Source organism: Periplaneta americana, chromosome 7, assembly GCF_040183065.1.
Source record: "Periplaneta americana isolate PAMFEO1 chromosome 7, P.americana_PAMFEO1_priV1, whole genome shotgun sequence".
Classification (NCBI taxonomy): Eukaryota; Metazoa; Arthropoda; class Insecta; order Blattodea; family Blattidae; genus Periplaneta; species Periplaneta americana.
In genome coordinates, this window is record NC_091123.1 from 94684592 (window position 1) to 94706817 (window position 22226).

At 33.5% G+C, this 22226-nt stretch overlaps 1 protein-coding gene across 3 annotated transcripts in view; it reads left to right on the forward strand.

Annotated features, from left to right (window-relative positions):
• VGlut (Vesicular glutamate transporter) overlaps nucleotides 1-21573 on the forward strand; it is a 569182-nt gene extending 547609 nt beyond the window's left edge. For all 3 annotated transcript variants that reach the window (XM_069831082.1, XM_069831084.1, XM_069831083.1), the window contains exon 13: nucleotides 9593-21573. In XM_069831082.1, coding sequence (XP_069687183.1) covers nucleotides 9593-9826 — 234 coding nt within the window. In that variant the 3' untranslated portion in view covers nucleotides 9827-21573. The remainder of the gene's footprint in view (nucleotides 1-9592) is intronic.
• Nucleotides 21574-22226: the final 653 nt, after the last annotated feature.

The window sequence follows — 22226 nt, forward strand, 5'->3', positions numbered from 1 at the left end:
TCTTTATTACAATCAGAGGAGAAAGGCAGTTAGGTCAGCACTTAACGATCAATGCACATCCTGTGAAGTGGATATTAACAAGATCCATCATCATTTTTCTTCACGACTATCAACTGAAAATCTTTGTGAACGTCCAGAATATTCTCCCGTTATAACTGAATCACAGCAAGTTGTTCTAGATAGCACGGAAAATCTTGTTATCACGAAACAAGAAGTTGCATTCGCTGTCAGCAAGATAGCTGTAGACACAGCCCCAGGTCCTGACCATGTACTTGTACGGGCTTTGAAAGACTAAACATGCTATGAGGTAATAGCTATGATAGTGACCACTATGCTGACAAAATCTTTAGTACCAGTTTGCCTCAAACAAGCCAGGACAGTACTAATTTATAAAGGTGGGGATGAAATGAATCTTGAAAACTGGAGACCCATAACGATTTGTTCTGTGGTCAGACGAGTAATAGAGCGAATTCTTGATTTCCGCCTGAGAGCTTTAATTAACTTCTGCGAAAATCAAAGAGGGTTTATTAATTCCCCCGGTACCCTGATAAATACATCAATTCTAGAGTCGGTTTTAGTTGCTGCAAAATCTCAGAAGAAAGATGTAACATTAGTATTTCTCGACATAAGTAAAGCTTTTGACAATGTGGGTTACAAACACCTCCAGAACACTTTGCTAGGACTTGGATTGCCTTCCAAATTATCAAACCTAATACTAGAGCTGCAGAGAGATAATACAACTCAAATATAAACGAGAACGTACAAAATCAAACAAATCACTATCAAGAGAGGAGTTATGCAGGGTTCACCGCTCTGTCCCTCCCTTTATAACATATCAACTGACCATATTCTTGAAGAACTTTCTACTCATGAATTGCAAGAAGAGCATGGATTTTCAGTTTCTCCAGGACTACCAAAGATAACATCATCAGGTTTTGCAGATGACACCGTGATTGTTGCTAGAAATGAAGACTCAGCACGAGTACTGGTTGAACTTTCCATAACTAGATTCAACGAAATTGGTCTCAACATAAACATAGATAAATGCAAATGCATTTCTGTAACCAAAGGTTTTCTTAATTACAAATCACTTGACTTAATTTCTGGCCAAATAATTCCGTCAATTGTCCCTGACGAAAATATCAAATATCTCGGTGTAAATTACCACACTTATACTGTATTTGATGCAGTCAAGTGTATGGAAAAGTTAAAGAACAAACTAGATATCCTTGCATCAACTCCTCTATTACAACATCATCAGAAATATTCTGTGTTATGCAGCTACATCTGCCCTACTTTGATTTATCAGTTTCAGACAACTCCACTGAATAAAATACCAGCCAAATTTCTTTCTGATGTCGATGTTCTCATTAAAACCACATTGAAGGAAATACTCCAGCTTCCCACCGACACACCAGACAACATGCTTTACGCTGACAGAAAATACAAGGGTTTGGGACTATTTAAATCTAGCTGGGAAGCTTTTTTGCAGCATATCAATGCATGTCAGAGCTTACAACGATCCCAAAATACCCATGTAAACGCTTGTCCAACTTGTCTAATGAAATTGGGATTTGTTTAAATAAACTTGGACTTCAAAACATCTCTTCTGATTCACTTCAAGTGAAAAAACTGAGACAAGAGCTCAGGGAGCGAGCATTTCAATCTTGGTGCTCTTTAAATCAGAAAGGGAAAGGCGTCATCCTCTATAAGGAGTTCACTCCCGCCAATAAATGGATCCGACAACCTGATCGCCTCACTAGCAGTGAATGGAGACAAGCTCTTAAAATGACAGTTAATGTTTGTTCGCTGCGTGCTATACCAGGAAGGTCCCGAGACGGAAACCACTGTCGTCGTTGCGTCAGTGAGATTGAAACTCTTGGCCACGTTTTGGGTGCCTGTCCTTTCAGCGAGACACTGCGGAACTCTAGACATCACAGAATCAGGTCTATGATTGCCGAAGTCTTGAGGAAGAAAGGTCTCACTGTGCACGAAGAAGTCCATGGCATCTCTCAAGAGGGATCCTGTCGGCGAATTGACATGCTTGCCATTCCACCAGGCTATATATCCGCCTACATTATCGAACCGACAGTCAGGTTCGAGGCACAGGAACAACAGCCCGCTGACTTCCACGCAAAAAAATGCAGAAGTACGAAGGGAACTTCTTGATTTGATCTTGAATGTGCACGCGAAAATAAATCCAGCTATGGATCACGCTGGCAGTGCATAAGAAGTCCGCGCATGCGCAGTTTGATCTCACAGGCAAGTTCTTCCTGTCGTGAGACCCTCCTCGTTATTTAATTTGTTGTTTCAGTCATTTGTTCATTAGTTCAATTATTGTTTAATTCATTTATTTGTTCAATTATTATTCATTTATGATTTCATTCAGCCAATCACTACTAATTCATCCTTCTTCCTTTATAGCCCGCGCACTTTTTTCCAAAATATACAAGTAAAAAATACAGGTTCTCAGATTATTCGAAATGAAGTTGGCAACATTGCACAATTTCTTCCTGCGTAACTCGTAAGGTGGTATCGCATGGCATTATCTTCCCGTGCGGGTATTTCAATTATTGTTAACATTGTTAAATGGTATTTGGATTAGCAATACATGTGTCAGAATCAAGTTTAAGTGTGATAACTAAGAGCCTAGTTTGTGCCAACTTACTTGTACAGATTTAATGAGTTCTGTAGGAATTCCTCTTGGGTCAGGAAAATGCAACTCCTCATGGACTGAGCTGCCATTTCGTCTCTAAAGAATCTATATATACAACATTTGCATAAATTTATTGAAAGTTGTCTATATTACGTATGTCATTACTTAGATTATATTTTGTTTCTATAAGAAATTTTTATAATGAATCAACCATTCATCCATTGTAATAAATAACATTTAATTTTCCAGACTGAACATTATTTGTTATAATTTTAAACATTTCTGTACTTCTGTTGATTGGCAGTCACCAATCATACTTCCTATTTTCAAACGCTTTTTCCCCCATCTAGAACTTTTTTCTTCTTTCATTTTATATTTAACTATCTTCTTTGTCCCTTCATATTCCTCGAGATTATACAAATCTATTTCATTTGAGGGGACACTATAGTGAAATCAATAACTATCATGCTTATGAAGTTAGATTCACCAAATTTTTATTACTGATATATCTGGTTAATAATGACAAATGTACAAAATGACATCTGTCTATGATAAGTGGTTTGCATTTTATAATTTTGTATTAAAATATTCAATCGCTATATATAAAAAGCCCCTTGCGCCACAATTTATATTATTCTTAACTGATATTCATTTATATGGATCCTTATATACATAGGATCAAAACTTATTATAGGGTTTTGCCGTAAAATAATCATTAAACTACTGGAATGTTTTATTATAAAAGAATATATATGTAATAAAAATATTAATAATCATAACAAATTCCTAGTAATTTACCGATTCACTGTACAGAAAAACCAAATAGTAATATTTGTTCCAATGTATATGAAGAATCATATAAGCGAATATAATGTAAATTGTGGCATAAGGGATTTTTTTTACATAAAGCGATATAATATTTTATTAAGGTATTAATAAAATATAAACTGCTTATCATAGACGGATGAAATTTTGTACATGTGTTATTATTAACCAGATACACCAGTGATATAAGTTTTTGTGAATTGAGTTTTAAAAATATGGAAGTTAGTAATTTCAGTATAGTGTCCCCTTAACCATTTAATATATGCATTAATTTTTTCTTTAATTCATTGATCCATGCTAAAATTTCACCAAACATAATTATTTCTTCTAAATGTCTCTCCTTCTAAAGTTTCCAACGTAGCAGATACAATATATGGACGTATTTATTTCCTTGTGTAAATTCTCTACATCATAATATAATACTTGTAGACATGATTTCAATCTACTCTTATATAACCATTTAATATCGTCTTGATGTAACAAATATAATTTTACGATGAAAGAGTAATGGAACGGAGAAAAATTCCCTCCGGCGCCGGGATTTGAACCCGGGTTTTCAGCTCTACGTGCTGATGCTTTATCCACTAAGCCACACCGGATACAACCCCGACGTCGGACAGAATTGTCTCTGATTGAGTTCCAACTCCGTTCCATTACTGTTTCATCGTATGATGACGCAGAATATCTGCATGGAAATATCATATATACTTCGGTACATTGAAATAATATAAAATATAATTTTATTTTCACCATTTCCCTAATGCTTAACTTCCCTAATGATCAACACAATCAGTACTTCTATTTTTTCCCAAAATAGGAATAATATTTTTCCTATTACCAGAAGATGATCTGATCTACAATTGAATCCTTATTTTACTCTTACATCTTGAATTATAAGTTATGTATTCTGTTTGGATATTAATACAGTCTATGATGGATTTTGGTTCATAGATGGTCTCTATCTCAGTCCACCGCTGTGGAGTAATAGTTAGCACTCCTGACCATGAAACGAGCGGGTCCGGGTTCTAATCCTGGTTGGAATAAGTTATCTGGTTGAGGTTGTTTTCCTGAACTCAATAAGAGCAAATGCTGGGTAACTTTCGACGTTGGACCCTGGACTCACTGCGCTGGCAATATCACCTTCATCTCATTCAGATTCTATATAACCATAAGAGTTTAAAAACGTCGTAAAATAACCAATAAATAATAGATGGTCTGCCCCATTTAAAACTTATGGTATTTCTTTATGTTGGTAAAAAATTACAAATCCTGAGTTCATATTGGTTATAAAATACGTTAATTCGTGTCTTCAAACACTCTGCTATTTTCTCATCATTATTTTGTTATTCTAACATTGTGAAATTTTTTCTTCATACTATCACGTCTGTGCACCTTATTTCGCCTATTTCTTAATCAATTATTGTACGCTGTACGTTTTAATGCAGACCTACATGAATTGTTCAATACTTCAGGTTGCCAAGTTGAAATTATAGGGTCTAACAGTGGTAAGCATGAAAATATTAATTCCGGTTATATTTCGACTCATTTAGTAAGCATCTCGCAGCAGCCATAATAAGGGACCGTGTAATAGGCGATTATTAATTGTTTTAATAGAGCCAAGAATATTTCTTTATGAAGTTTGCTCGTACTTACTGTATATTCTAATCAAAATGGATTAAAATGAAACATTTTCAAACTTGCGACGTTACATTGTGAAAATAAATATTGGGAACGATTTAGGATCCAATAAAAATATATTACAATGATAATAATTAAGCAATAATAATCCATAACGGAATATAAATATACTCCCTAGAATTAAAGTAAGCCGATTCAACTGGGTCGGACAGTTACTAGAATTTCAGAAGAAAGAAAAATTATACAAAGGTTCCAACATTTAAGTTATAGCGTATTGATAATGTAACTACTAAATGATTCAAGAACAATTTGCCAAGAAGACTGATTTGGAAATTGCAATAGAACCTCAGAAGTCAAGGACTTAGTAAATAACACTGGACAACAAATTTCAACTGTTTGTTTTTCACTCGAATGATAAATAAATTTGTATAATTAGCCTATACTAAATTCAAATCATAAGTCCAAAATTCCCTATCACGTAGCGATTTTTCGGGGAATTTTTAACTTATCACAAAAATAAATGAATAATAATTTTAATATTATCGAAACTCTCTATGAAACGGAACTTTATTATTGTAAAATTAGTGTGTAGAATTAAAAATACTGCAATTAGAATGACTTGTAATGAAAACTTGTATGGTTACAATGCAAAAATAAAAAAAACACTCGAGGTTTTTTTTTTTTTTATTTTTTTTATTTTTTTGAAGACATACTTGGTAGCCTATTCACTTTTCACGGTGTTGCTTTTCCTTGACAATAATATGCTGCTGAAAACGTTCTTTGTGTCGAAGTGAATGTAGGAATTAATGCATTTTCAATTTTTAATTACATTGTACAGTATATATTACACCTGAAACTATTACATGCCTTTAGCATGTTCTCAATTATTTCTCTGTAAGTTTCGGCCCTTACATTTCATAGAAAATTATTACACACAGTCTACAATTCCACCCATGCTGCTTACTCTTTATTCAATAGCAGATTTTCAAATTATTTCTCTGTAAATTTCAGCCCTTACATTTCATAGAAAATTATTACACACAGTCTACAATCCCACCCATGCTGCTTACTCTTTATCCAATAGCAGATTTTCTAACATTCTGTCTTGAATATTTTTCTTTCAAATACTGGAAAACTCTACCCTCCCTTTTTCAAGAATTTACCAAATGTTTCGTTATGCCTAACGCAATCTGAAGCGGTGGTAGCAAAATGTTCTCTTTGTTAACTAATGGTTCATTTTCGACGCTTATTTCGCATGTATAAAGCATACCTTATAGGCCACTTTCTTATTTCATTATGATTTTGCTTTTCTCGACTGTCTCACACCCATATAAAGCAGTAAAATTTGGCGAAACCACTCTGCATTCTGGTAGTAACCTTATTACTTTGAGGTCTCCACAAATATGTTACGCTTTTTTTCATACCAGCAGCATGAGCAATCGGTACCTACAGAAGGACACAAGTTACCGCTGTGAAGCAACACTATTTTTAAACTTAACTTCGAAAGCGCCATTCTTGTGGGTCGAAATAACCACTGAACAAGAACTGAAAGGACTACAGTGGACTATAGTGGACTTTATGTTGTCAGCAAACAGCTGGATACATTAAGAAGATTGATTGATTTCTTTAGCCCACCAATGTCATTACAATATAATAGTTCGTCGTCCCTTACAAAAAATGGTAGCAAAGAATGTTCTCCTGTATGCTGTTACTTTGACAGCGGATTGAAGCAAGTTTCAGTCTTATAATCGAGAGTTTAACAGTTCAGATTGACTTTTTGTGATTAAGGTCTCTCCTAAATCATTATATTCAGCTCGGGAAATGAACTGAGGTTCATTCAATTCACCATGGAAATCAGAGTCAAGAATTTTGCATATTGAGAGTCCAGCTTTTAGAATGGATGTGTGAAGTTTCGCCATGTAGGTAACAATAAGGTCCATTATTCAAGTGTCGTAGCAATTTATAGGAGGGAATCGTCATGTTGAACTGGTCTTATAGGCTAGAGAATATTCGGTTAAACTATGACATGTTTTGATTTTGAAGAGAAACCACTTACTTTTGTTAGGCAAAATATAACAGTCGGTAGTCTACCGCTGTGAAGTAACGGTTATCTTGCCTGACCGTGAAACGAGCGGAAGCAAAATTGCTGGGTAACTTTCGGCGTTTGACCTCGGACTCATTTCGCCTTCATTAGCATCATTTCATTAATCATCCTTAATAGTTACAGGTTGACCAGGAGGACGTGGCTCCAGGATCCGCCTACAGGTGGCATCTGCCTGTGGGACTGCACATACCCCAGAGAAACCACAGGGGCTTCAATAAGCAGACTGCGGTTTAAGGGGGGAATGTAGCTTCCTCGGATAGATGGCGTCTAGGTAGATCACGGAATCGACGGTGGCATGTCCCTCTGGTTAAGATGCAGCAGATTCCGGCACATGAATTGTGAACAGATGCCATCGATCTGAAAAGGCTGCAGAGGAACATCACAGGGAAGCGGAGGTATGGTCTCCTGTCAGACCTGGATGCTGTGGCTGAATCGATATGATGGCACCAAGCAGTGAATCATGTGCTTGAAAAAAAGGCAATTCTAAGGACTTCAAAAATCATCCCAATATAAGGAAGTTGCATAATAAGCCTAAAGGTTGCGCTGTTTGCCCAAAGGGCCCTTCTTCGAAGGAAAAAAAAAACAGTCGATAATATGACCACTACGTTCTCTCCAAATTATTGGAACGGCAAACAACATGGACTTCAGAGTATCATTTAGCTAACCTTGTAGGTATCGTGAATATCTACTGCACCATATGCTGTGCCCAACCTTGTACCCAAAGTATAATTCATATGCCTTCCTCGCTGCAGGAGATAATGGTTTCCGTTGTGATTTTACCGTAGGCTATATTCGCCACAGATATAACAAATTTAAACACAACACATATTAGCATTGTAACTAAATAAATCAATAAATACTATCATACACCTGTACATATGCAATTTACCACTATTTAAAAAAAACTCTACCATCTGAACACAATTAAATTAGCCTAACCACGCAGTTTAAAGGAACAAATTCTAAAATTATTATTTACGAAATGCACAGAGCGCCAAACAATTATACTTCACAAATGCGAAAATATTACTGAAACTACATCATTATTGCCACTCTACACTCCCAAATGACATAAAGCAAGAACGAAATACGAGTAGTTACGATGTTCGGAACAGCTATTTACAACATTCATTATCCTTATCCACCGCGCCAAAAACATACAGTTAGGCTGTCTGTAACATGCACAATACACTACAGTAGTTCACCGAGCCGAGAACTGCTCGTAATCAATTTTTCCAAAACTTCAAGTAATATTTCCAAACGGATGTCACTTTCGAAATTATGGCATAAAGCTAAATTAGAATAATATATTTTTATCAGATGCGAATTTCATTGTTGTAAAGTGTAATTAGATAGCAAAGAATTATTTCACATTTTATATCGTGGTTACCCATCGGTGATGTATGTACTGTTAGGTAGCTAAAAGAATGATCTATCATAAGTTATTTATTGAACAAAATTTATACTTAGGGCCTATGTACTTATTACAATCTGTCTTGAAATAATAAGAAAATATTTCTAATACTCGTTTAAAAATGTTAAATAAGTTATTTATATTTATCTAACATGTTTACATGTTTAATGGTATTATGTATGCTGAAAAACCGAAAGGTCATGCATTCCATTACCGATCGGGTCATGGATATTCGTCATTCATCCAATCCTTCTGTTCTCCCTCTAATAGACATGAGTACCAAAAGCATTTTCTTGGGATTAAAGACGACAGGGACGTAGGACTGACATCCCTACTGTCTATCAACTGCTATGGTTATCTAGCGTCTGAGTGAGGTGAAGGTGATAATGCCGAAGAAATTAGTCCAAGGTCCAGCGCCGAAAGTTACCCAGTATTTGCTCTTAATGGGTTGAGGGAAACCCCCAGGAAAAATCGCAACTAGATAACTTGTCCCAACCAGGATTTGAACCCGTGTTCGCTCGTTCACGGTCAAGCATGCTAACCAATGGACTACTGTCATTAATACTGACGGTCTGTAAAAGTAGAAGCCTTAACTCCAGCCAATCTCTGAGCCAATTTAGTCTGTAATTACTGGGATTGAGAAGGAAAAGAAAAACATACTTAAAAGCACTTACTTATATGGATCACAAATAATGCAACATGTCACTTTATTGAGAGAACTCATTTTCGCTTAAATTGAGTGCAATTGTACTCATCTTAAATGAGTTTCCATCAAAAACATTTCCAATACACAACAAATAAAATTACAACCATGCACTGATTAATGCTCTTAATCTGTATATATAACGCTATAATTATATATACCTAATTTTACGCACGAAAATAACAATATGTAGCCTATGCACCATAATCTATTTATAGCGGTAATACATAAAATAATTTTATTCAATTGCAGGAAGGAATTCAAGGACAACAGACACAACTAACCAGCCACGCACCAACCTACGGTTCAGTAGAACAAACTTCAGTATCAGGACAACAACCTCCAGCATTCCCATCAACAAACCCATTCTTAAACCATGCGGAGCAACAACCCCTGAACCCGTTTATAAATCATGTAGAAGCAGTGCAACCTGAGACAAAGGACGGCTACTATAAATATGGAACAGTAGACGACGGTGCATACTGAGCGACAGCAGTTGGTTCATCGATTACAACTTTAGTCAATATGTGGTAGTGATTGTGACTCGACGAAATAGATGTATGCATTACATTATGTAAATGTTTCACCCATTTTTCGTGATACATTTAATTGCAGTTTAGCTCCGATTTTTTTTTAATATGTATATAACTATGTAATATCTGTAAACAAATATAGAAGAATAGTGTAACAAAATAATGTTATATTTAAGAGTGTAATTTATTTTTATTTTGACATCGATAATAAATAAAAGAATTAATTCTTATTATGATGTAAATACGTACAATATACACGATAACAGATAATTGTATTATAATTTCTCTTGTTTGCGTAATAAATGAATTATAATTTTATGGATTACAGTTTATAAATTTGTTTTACTTACGGAAAGTTTCCAAAATATTCCGAATTTACCTCCCCTATTTTGTTAAGAGGAAATCCTCAAATATCGAAGATTTTGTTAATTCTATGCTAAGAAAATAAGAACTGATTCTGAAAGTCCTTTAAAAGTAAAGGATTATTCAACACAAATGCATTTGTCAATTTATACACGACGCTCCGTGCGGACTGTACTGGAACTAAAATGTATCACGGACGAAGGGAAGAAAATCATTACGATGTGATCGTAACGGCAGTGACTCCTCAAGGTAGCCAACCCAATTCTTCTAATTAGTTGTCGTATAAATTTTAGCTTTTAACACATGTTTCACACACTGCAAAGATGACTTTGCTGTAGAAATAGCCTAATACTAAAACATATAAAACTATTAAAGCTAATCATTAAATAAAGAATATATTTTATTACTTTTGCCGGGAAAATTTAATCCTTAGTGCGCATGACTGCAGCACTGCTATTGATGTGTATATGAACGCACACGTCTTATAGCTCGTATGGCGCACTTTATAACATGAACATGAATGGCGACACTAACTTTTGCAATTAAAATAGTCGTACTGATAACGTGCTATTAAACTTTTCTCAGCTTCACGTATAATAAACAATATTGACTGATTATTTAAGTTATCATGAAGAGAGAATGTTACAATAGCATTAAAGAAAAAATTAAAAGAGAATGACAGAAAAACATAAACTGTTCAACGGCCTAATTTTTAAAGAAAAATTTCACGAAATATATTTAACAGTAAAGTAGCCTATATAAAATTATGGTATTTATTATTAGTTTGAAATATATATTTCGCGAATTGCCGACAATGTTATTTCCCGCGGTTTGTTTAAATTAATTACCCGAAGGATATTCAAATATTATATGTATTATGTAGGCCTATATACATACTTCAAAATTGTCTCCAGAACTTCGATTACACGATTTGTTTATTTCAACTATTGCTTAATTCATCATGATAAGGCAACATATCAACAAATATTAAGTTACAAAATTACTTGAAATTCTTCTAAATAATTCATGAATTAGTTGCATAAATTCACTAATATAAAACTTTCATAATTATTTCTGTAAAGTCAAAATAATTTAATTTGTTCATTAAAATTATATAAAACATTCACATTATCAAAATAAATCTAATGAGTTTTAAATGAACATAAGTTAGTTTATCTAAAGTGGACATTCTGAGATTTGCTTAAAACCTGGGTATTTATTTTGAAAGCAATGACTGTTCCGAAGGAAGAAACTGATTAATTTTCTTCTAGTCCGTAATCACATTTGTATTATTATTATTATTATTATTATTCTATTTCATATTGAACGTGACGTTAAAAAGATAGTACAACACAAGATTAATTATATGTAATGTTTTAATTACAATACGTCGCCATCATTACGGATATGCCTTTCGATACATATTTAAAACAGTCGAAAATACTGTAGTTGAGTATAATATACAAAGGAACGAAAATGAATAACAGTGAAGAACAAAATTTTCCACATTATATTCTATTAACTAAACATAAATATGACATTGATTAAAACGAAGTTCCTACTTGTGAATACTAAATATTTAACATTCAAATACTTTTTCTTGACATTAGAGTTGTTTCAAAATCATCGACTTGAAAAAAAAAGTTCAGCGTGGATCTTTTCCAAGTCCATCTAATACCGAAATCACATATCTACAGTAATTGTTTTTAACACGGTCCCCTTGTATAAAGATATTAATCACTGCAATAAAAAGCATAAAAATACATTATTCACATATTAATCAACAAGTCATCGTTATTGTTGGAATTACCTACACAAAGAGACGACACCCCAGATGGCAGGGTGGTTTCTTTCAAGAATTGCTGCGAAGCACACAATCTCTTAAAATGCAAAAACAAATATAAGGATGGGTCAACCAACATATTCTGTATTCCATTTGATCAGTGTTGTAGTACAATCACAACCTGGGCCATGAATGAACAAATGAAGTTATCTAACTAATGAATGCATTGCGAGTTGCATCAGCGCAACACTCATATAAAACAATGCTGTAATTTTTGTTACAATTTTTCCGCAGTAGTACGAATAAAAACTCTCCATGCTTATATGTATGTACCATACATACATTAATTTTACGTGTAGCTCATTCATAAGAGTTATTTTTAATATAACTACATGAGCAGTTAAATAATAAGATTGTGTAAAAGATATAAGCTGAATGCAGAAACCCTACGTATTAAGTTGCACAAATACCATTTTCAAATAGTTTCGTATTTCATAGTATGTATGCCAATGACTATAATCTTATAATAAGATATTAGCTACAGTTATATAAATTTAAATATAATTTAATGAGTTAACCACTTGAAGATATGAAAGATAGTACGGCATTTCCGAAAGAAAATATTGCGCCTTCTATGTCAGTTAATAAGTGTAACCCTATGTGCTGCAGTCTCATTGCGATATCTCGTTCAGTAATGAAGCTCTTTCGAAAAATTACTAGAACAGGAAGGTTATAAAAATTATCGCGGTTCTTATAGTGCCTCTCTAGATGGCTTACAGTTAGTAATATGTGCAAAATTAACCTACAAGCTGTTAAATATGTTTGTATACAATTTAAAATTAATAGATTGTTAAGCATAGTTTACAATTTGACGTCATAGTATATCACATATGCTTCCACAAATGAGTTTATGCACAGGCTACATATTACTTAAGCAAGTTTTGCTCTGAAATATGAAGACCTCGAATGTACTCTTTCTCAATAAAGTTTAATTCATCATGATACGTCATTAGAAGATCGACGCATTAAAACATTTCACAATCCTTAATAGTTGAAACAAATATCTGTACAGAAAATAAATATTTATGCCCTTCTTAGTCCAAAAATAAAGTTTGTTCTAAATTGTTTATGTAAATCTGATATATTACTTAAACCTGAAAATGATTTTAGAAATTCATTTTTGAAAAGAATAGCTCATGTACATAAAAATAGACATACAATATTTGACAAAAATATCTATAAAACCTAATTCTGGTTGGAATTTTGTACTGGGTGAAATAGATCAAGAATCATGTAAGGTTGTTATTTTATTGTACAAATAATAGTACAAAGTAATTAATTCATATTGAAATTAATACAGTAAATGTTCCATTACCCTCCTGAGTGTCATGATGGATTACAGCATGGTAAGAATGCTAATACCTACCAGTTATATATTTCGCTGTCTACGTGAAATATGGACATGGCTTAGTAGGAAAAAAGAGAGTTTAAAGAGCGGTTTGATAAATTCAAAGCGTATATCCATGCCTATAACAGATTTTAGTATAGGCGATTACCTATATTTCAAACCAAAGTTTAAACTCTTCGTCCCTGTTCCAAAAAAAGTATTCATAAATATGTTGACTTTTAGATGTAGTTCTCAATGTGAAGGTTGTCTGCTTAAATGTCATAAACATATAGGACATCGATAAGGTCGTTATTTATAAGGAAGTTACTTCTAGTAGAGTTATATTATTTGAAGAATTAATTAAATTAAAATTATTTCCTGCCAATATACACAATAATTCCAACTAAGTCCGAAATATCCCTTTAACCCAATAAAAAGAGACGAGGTTAACATGCCTTTATTGGCAGATTAAAATATACCTGTAGGCCTATATAAAAATCAGCACACTAGACATATTTTATGAATAAGTAAAATAACAGTTCAGCTATCACAATTCATGTCTATAATGTGAATTCCTAAGACAATTTAAGTCGACAACCTTTAAAAAATATAACCTTATATCAAATGTATATACATATATTTTGAAATGAAAAGTAATATTATTAATATATACAAATATATATATAATAATATTATCAAAAATAAATGAAGGCTGGTTATAAGTAATTAATTTGTTTAATTTAAGGTCTATCATGAGATATTTCTCTCAAAGGCTGTGGTGACAATAATAAATGTAACTTATTAGTTGTAGAATTAATGTAAGTGTTGTGGCGTGTAAGGAGCAGCTGAGTGTGTCTCTATAGTTCTACTAATAATGTAAAATAATGAGTATGCATTGTTATAGAAAAGCATGTGTATGTATGTATGTATGTATGTATGTATGTATGTATGTATGTATGTATGTATGTATGTATGTATGTATGTATGTATGTATGTATGTATGTATGTATGTATGTATGTATAGTATGTATGTATGTATGCATGTATGTACTGTATGTATGTATGTATGTGTGTATGTATGTATGTATGTATGTATGTATGTATGTATGTATGTATGTATGTATGTATGTATGTATGTATGTATGTGAACTAAATTTTTGTGATACGTGTGTCAAACAATATAATTTATTTCAGGACTGAGTTATAGGCCTGTAGTTAATTTAACATTTTGTGATTTAATGCATATAAATTAATTTTCATCCGTTTAATATTTTTAAAGGAAATAAAAGTGCTAACCCTTCTAAAGAGAAAATGAGTAGTGGAAGATGTATCGATGTGAATATAGTGTAAAAACGGACCTATTATGAATACATAACGTGTGACAGACACTTCTTTTATCATATTGTTGTCTTGATGTCTTAGTTAAAAATGTTTGAATATAACATTGATAGGGTAATCGTATAAAACAAGAATATTATCAGTATGCATTTAAAAAAATCTGTGATGTTTTGTGTAGGCAAATCTTGCCTTAACTCTTATAAAAACGAGACCACATTTTGTTTTCATTATTCAAATCTCAGTACAGTTGAAAGAAGCCTTAACGTTTTGATATAACAATAAAATTGAAATCACCTAAATCCCTTGGTTATGTTCATTTAAATAAGTCAACCTATTCATTTGCGTCTTTTCAACTTCATTTCATGTTTTGAATTTATAAAGTGAAACATATAGTCATTTTCTGAATCTGAATATTTTTAACGATTTATTTAATTTTCGTAATAAGATTTAATATGCAATGTATAAGAAAGTGCACATAATTTCGTTTTTATGTGTATTTTCGTTATTTCCTAAATTACATGTAAAAATACTTATGAAAGTTAATTTATATTGTCAAACGTTCAGAAATGATCGGTGGTCGTTCACTCCACTGTACTATATCCACATAACGATATAACTGTTAGATCATTGTTAGTGTTTTGAAAGTTGACGGTGTTTTTATAATAGTAATAACGTATCTTATTAAGGAGTAGGCCTACATACTTCTGCGACTATGCAGTGTATTCATTTCAACGCAAGGTTACGTGTTGTGAAGATTATAAAGTACTCGTACGCAGGGGAGATCAGACTAAATTAGATCAATACATGTTGTTGCCTAATTTCATGCAAGTAGTACTTACACAATAACATCAAAAAGTCATTCTTTCTATAGCCTAACTTTATTTAATTTTTTCAATGGAATTTGAAGAACGTTTCAACAATAATTCCTTCCCAGTTCAAATATTTATATAATTCATCCTAAGTCTTATTGTCCAATCCATAATGCCCAACAAAGTTATAGTCTAAAACTGAAAATGTCCAGAAACATAAAGTCCAAAATACACAAATCTCCAACAGAATATGGTTACATATTAAAATGTCCATAATTATGCAAGTCTAGCTTTTCAGGTAAAGCTCCCTGTGAAATTATTCAAGACAGTACTATGTTTGTATGTCATAATTAGGGGGCGGATGTTGATGAAAAGTCATGTTCTTACTTTTCACATTAGGACGATACCTATTAACATATAAATCCTTTTTATGTTAATATCAACGTAAAAAATTAATTTCTTATATTGCATTTTTTTTTTTCATTTTTTGAACTTATAGGTCATTTTTACATTTTTTCTATATTTTTGGTCATTTTTTTATATTTTGAATAACTTTTAGATCCTTTTGAATGTGGTTTAGTTTCTTCTTTATGTATAGGTCTGTTAAATCTTTTTCTAAGCAAACAGATCAGTAGTAGGCCCTACTAGTAATTACCTATTGAACAAGTGAATAACAGTGAAGTTTGAGTGTTATAGGTTGGAACAAATTCTAAAGTCCAACCCTCATTTCACTGAAGGCTTCATCTCACACAATATGAGTAATATAAAATGCTTAACAACAGCTTAGTATAAGTGAGGGTTTTGACTGCTACTGTTCTTTTGACGGTATGAAGGTATCTTTAGAATTTATATTTGAAAGGGGGGAAACTTTCACCATTTCCTGGACAATAGGACGTTGTGTTCCCAATATCGTTCGGAAGGGATGTACTACAGTAGACAGTATTTTTAATACAAAGATTGCATGAATGCAAGCTCCGCCCATAATTTGTTTTGTCATTTACAATTCCCATCTGGGAGATCCGGTAACAAAAGTGAATAGGGGAAGGAGAAGGAGACGGAGAATGAAGGTACTGACATGGACCCTGATTGAAACACATTGTAAACCCTCAATAAAGTCTATAGTTTTCCCTTAAAACTTTCATTTTGTTGCATGCTCTTTTCCTTTATCTTAGTCAAATTCCAGGAATTTGCCTCCTGTCTCCGACATTTGCAGGACAGTCATTGAAACAAGGTGACTAATTTTTTAAAAGTTGTGGTATGAGTACGGTGAATAATATATAATTGTCATTTTCTTCTAATTTCATGTCATTTTTCCATTATTTTAAGGACATTTTATTGATCATTTTAAGTAGTTTTTAGGCCATTAACATCCGCCCCCTAGTCATAATCCAGTGAGGTGACTGCTTATGTTGCTATGTAATTGCAGAAATAATAAGCATATTGTAAATTACAAAGTGAGTGTAGCAGAAGTAATGTTGTCCCAGAAAAACAAGAATAAATTGGTAAGTTCCGGCTACATGTACCACTCACTATCATTCTAAAAGTCGAGATGGTCTGAAACTTTATTTACGTCGTTCAGAGAGACAGATTTATAGTGTTCGATGTATTATAAATTCAGACCTAAGCAGCGTTATAGTATTAAAAGATGGTAGAGTATATCACCTACATGAGGCCAATGGAGCGGATGTGGAAGTGAAGAAAGTATCTGCCAGAATTAAGACCAGAGATCAAGAGCCCCCACACGAGGGTCCATCAAGAATCATTCGCGATGTAAATGGAGAAAATATAAATGAAGAGGTCCTGGAGAAACTTCCTGATAGAACGAATCTGAGGCGAGCTATAAATAAGGAACAGAACCGCAATCGTCCGCAGAACATAAACACCTTACAAGACTTGTGATACACCAACAATATGTTTATACTTTTAGAGAGGAAAGTGTTTTACTCCATAACTCTGGCAGAAATACTGAAAGGATGATTGCCAGAAACATCGAAATCTGTGTGTTTCTCAGTCCGTATTTACTGATGGCACTTCTAAGACGGTATCGCGTCAATTCATACAACGTTTTACCGTCCATGGTATAATTCACGACCATGTATTCCCATTAATGTTCAGTCTAATGGAAAGAAAGACTGAAAACAGTTACATTAAAATTTACGACTAACTCAAAATGGAAGCACAGCAGCTATATGGTCATGATGGACTTTGAAATAGCTAACCACAATGCAGTGCGCCATAGTTTCCCTACTGCAAACGTAAAAGGAAGTTTGTATCACTTCACTCAGGCATGTACCGTAAATGAAGTAGCCTGGGATTACTTGGATGTTGAGGAACCTGAGATGAGACATCAAAATAATGTAAGAAATGATGGCGTTACCATTCATTCCGCTAGAAGATACTGAAGATACTTACGACATGCTGTTTGAAAATCTCCATGATGAACTTTTGGAGTTAGGAGAATACAGTGAGCACACTTACATAAGAGGGCGTCGCGGTCAGGAAACACGGAGAGCAGTACCACCTGGGTTTCCTCCTTCTGTTTGGAATATGTTTCAAAACAACAATTGACGGTATCCACAGGACAAACAATTTGGTTGAAGATTACCATTCCAAATTTCAAAGAATGGTTTCCGCTCACTCGCTCACTATGTGAGCATATGGAGATTTCTAGAAAATATACGCAAGGAACAGAATGAAACAGAAAATTCAATAATACAACTTCAAGCAAGTCACATAAATATTAGGGAGCCAATAAATAAAACATAGCAACAAATCAAATGAGAATAGAACAAATTGTTAGGCGATATGAAGAATATAAAACCAATGGAAATTTACCAACGTACTTAAGGGCCATATCTTATCATTTAAAACAATATAAAACAAATGGAAATTTACCAACGTAGTTAAGGGCCATATCTTATAATTTAAAAAAATATAATGTGCCTCTAGATGATGAGGAAGTTCAAAATTTATGCATAAATATGTATGAAATAAAAAGGACATTAATATATAACCGATATATAAAGCTGAGTTTTATTTTATGGACATTTTCTGTATTGGATGTTTAGTAACAATGGAAATTTTGTTGAATGGACATTTAATAAAGTTGGACATTTTGTAGATTGAACATTTATGTACAGTGGCTCCCATTAATATTCGGTTTGACTGGCATGTAAGATTAAAATAAATACACTAATTATTTTCAAAAAAATTAATGAAAATAAAAATGTGCACTATAATAAACTTAAAAGTATACTCTCCGTTATATTACACAGAATGACAACAAAATGAAAAAATCTTCTCTGTTACATAAATAAAAAATTATAAACATTAATACATTATTTGTGATAGAACATAGTACCTCATTAATATTCGGTTTGTTCAATTCAATATTTTGTTGAATACCCCTTTTGCCTCAAAACAGTCCTCCAACGCCATGACATGCTCCTGGATAACTTCGTAGTAAACTGGGGACTAATTTTCCTCCATTCTTCCGTTAATCTCCGTTTCAGTTCTGTCTTGGAAGTGATAGGAGTTTGTCTGATCTTGCGATTAAGTTCCTCTCACAAATTCTCAATCGGATTTAAATTCGGTGATTTGTGTTGGGGTTCGGACAGTTGTATAGAAGCCATAAACACACTTTCTCAGCTGTGTGTTTAGGATCATTGTCCTGATAGTACTTGAAACTGTCTTTAATTCATAGACTCTCTTCACTTCGTTTTAAATTATTTCTCATAATGTCCAAATACACATGCTGATCCATCCTTTTTCTATGAAAACAAGTTCACCAAATCCACCTGCACCCATACAATTCCATACCATGATGTTGCCCCCACCGTGTTTCACTGTTGGCAACAGATTTTTTTTTTTCGAGATATTCGTTTTCCTTACGCCACACATACTGTTGTCCATTCGACCCGAAGACGTTAAATTTCTTTTCATCAGCAAATATCACATCGTACCACCAGTTTTCCTCTTTATGGACATGTTTCCTTGCGAACTGAAGCCGCCTCTTTTATTTATTTCATTTACGTAAGGTTTTCTCCTACATACTCTCCCATTAAACCCCTCTTTCCTCAAATCTCTCCGAATTATTTCGGCACCTACCTGCTTGCTAAACTCCTCACGAACATATGCTGCAAATTTCGTTGCATTTAGTCGAAGATTTTCTTTTATTTTCTTCAAGATGGAACGGTCTTCACGTTTAGTTAATTTTTTTTGCTGCCTTTTCTGTGGTATGGACTCGATTCTGCCTTCGTTTCTGTATCTTCTCACTATATCACCAACTGTATTCTTATTCACACTAATATTTTGGCTATTTTTGTGTATTTTAGCCCCTTTCCGTTATGATGGATCACAAAAGTTGTGTTGTTTCCTTTGCGACTCATTTGACGACCTGTAGACTAATCCAACCTCGCCTGGGTTGTGCACAACTTGTAGACAGAATGATTGCACGTTCGCTACTGAACCCTATATTGATGTCAACAGAAAACGTGCATTGGATTGAAAGCAAAGAAATCAAAACCGAATATTAAAGAGAGTCAACTTTGATGTTACTTACCGATTATTTGTTATTACATCGTGAATATTAAACTTTCGATGTAAATTATTTAACGTTATGTACAAAGTGTTTAAATAATGTATCTGCAAGGAAATGCAGGTTCTCTTGAACACAGAACAAAACAACAATAGCAAAATACTGTAAAATCAATCACGAACCGAATATTTATGGGAGCCACTGTAGGTGGACATCTTGCATTGGACATTTAGACTCAGGATAATATAATCTCACGACTAATTTTTAACACTCAATTTGAATTCAGACTCCTCTAGCACTCAACTCCTTAAATTAATGTAGATCCTATACTGAGTAGAAAGAAACACTGCTACCTTTGTGGTACGCTACATATTATTATGAGTATGTGGCAGCATAAACTTTGTTCATTCGAATTTCATCTAAATGTGTGGCATCAAAACTTATGAACCATTTACAAAACGCGTTTTCAGGATGTAAATAGGCTAAGTCACATTGAGTAAACATTCTACTGTTAGTAATTACAGAAATGTTAATCTTAGACATTTGCGATACTGTTTCGGAACGCAAAATAACGTAATGTTACATACCTGAAAACCTAAATTTTCATAATTTTCTTTCTTTGCGTCGAACCTCGAAACCTTTGGTAGATATTTTTGTATAAACATGAATTTAACACTTCTTCGAAGGGAGAGATTTAAAGAAAAATAAATCGTCTTGTTTTAATTAAGAATGATCACGAGGATCCGGAAGTAATAAATATAATGAATTAAAGACGAATATTGTTATAAAAATAAATTGTAATAATTAAGCATTGTTGATATCAATAAAATAAAATCTTAAAAGATAAAATTAAAATTAAACTTATAAATAAAAGATTTTAGTTAAAATTAGCATATGGCATATACTTAATTAAGACCTTCTGAGTGGCATAAATGAAATTGTATAATGTGCATAGAATCTTTAAGAATTTGGGAGATGATTTTTTGAGTTTCAAAAGATAATATAGATCATTGTTTTAAAAAATTATATGTACATTTTGGTAAAGAACCCCGCGCACCAAAAAATAAAACTGTTACTGACCAATTGAAGAAAGGGATGTTATATTTGGCACTAAGGTAGGGAATACAAGGCTCATAAATGATCCACCTTCCATGATCAGCTTGATGAGCTTGGTTGAGATCTCTCTCAATACGTATAGTTGGATCTATGATAACAGTCTTTTGTTGTTGCCTGTTTAATGCTATTATATCCACTCTTCTATGAGAGACGTCTTCAGGAATGCAGTGGACCTCTTCATGAACTTCCCAACTCTTGTTCCAGAAAGAATCGAGATTATAAAAGTAACTAGTGTAATATCACAAATTTAATTATTTTGTCCCAGTGGTGTTCTAAATTTCAAAGTTTATGTAAAATTATGGCACTTTCTATGTATATTGTAGTGCCGTGATGCATATCAATAGAACGAAAATGTTTCATTTCTTAAGTCGCACAGTTTATTATTCACAAGTTTTCACTTACTTACTTACTTACAAATGGCTTTTAAGGAACCCGAAGGTTCATTGCCGCCCTCACATAAGCCCGCCAGCGGTCCCTATCCTGAGCAAGATTAATCCAGTCTCTATCATCATACACCACCTCCCTCAAATCCATTTTAATATTATCCTCCCATCTACGTCTCGGCCTCCCTAAAGGTCTTTTTCCCTCCGGTCTCCCAACTAACACTCTATATGCATTTCTGGATTCGCCCATACGTGCTACATGCCCTGCCCATCTCAAACGTCTGGATTTAATGTTCCTAATTATGTCAGGTGAAGAATACAATGCGTGCAGTTCTGTGTTGTGTAACTTTCTCCATTCTCCTGTAACTTCATTCCGCTTAGCCCCAAATATTTTCCTAAGCACCTTATTCTCAAACACCCTGAACCTATGTTCCTCTCTCAGAGTGAGAGTCCAAGTTTCACAACCATACAGAAGAACCAGTAATATAACTGTTTTATAAATTCTAACTTTCAGATTTTTGGACAGCAGACTGGATGATAAGAGCTTCTCAACCGAATAATAACACGCATTCCCCATATTTATTCTGCGTTTAATTTCCTCCCGAGTGTCATTTATATTTGTTACTGTTGCTCCAAG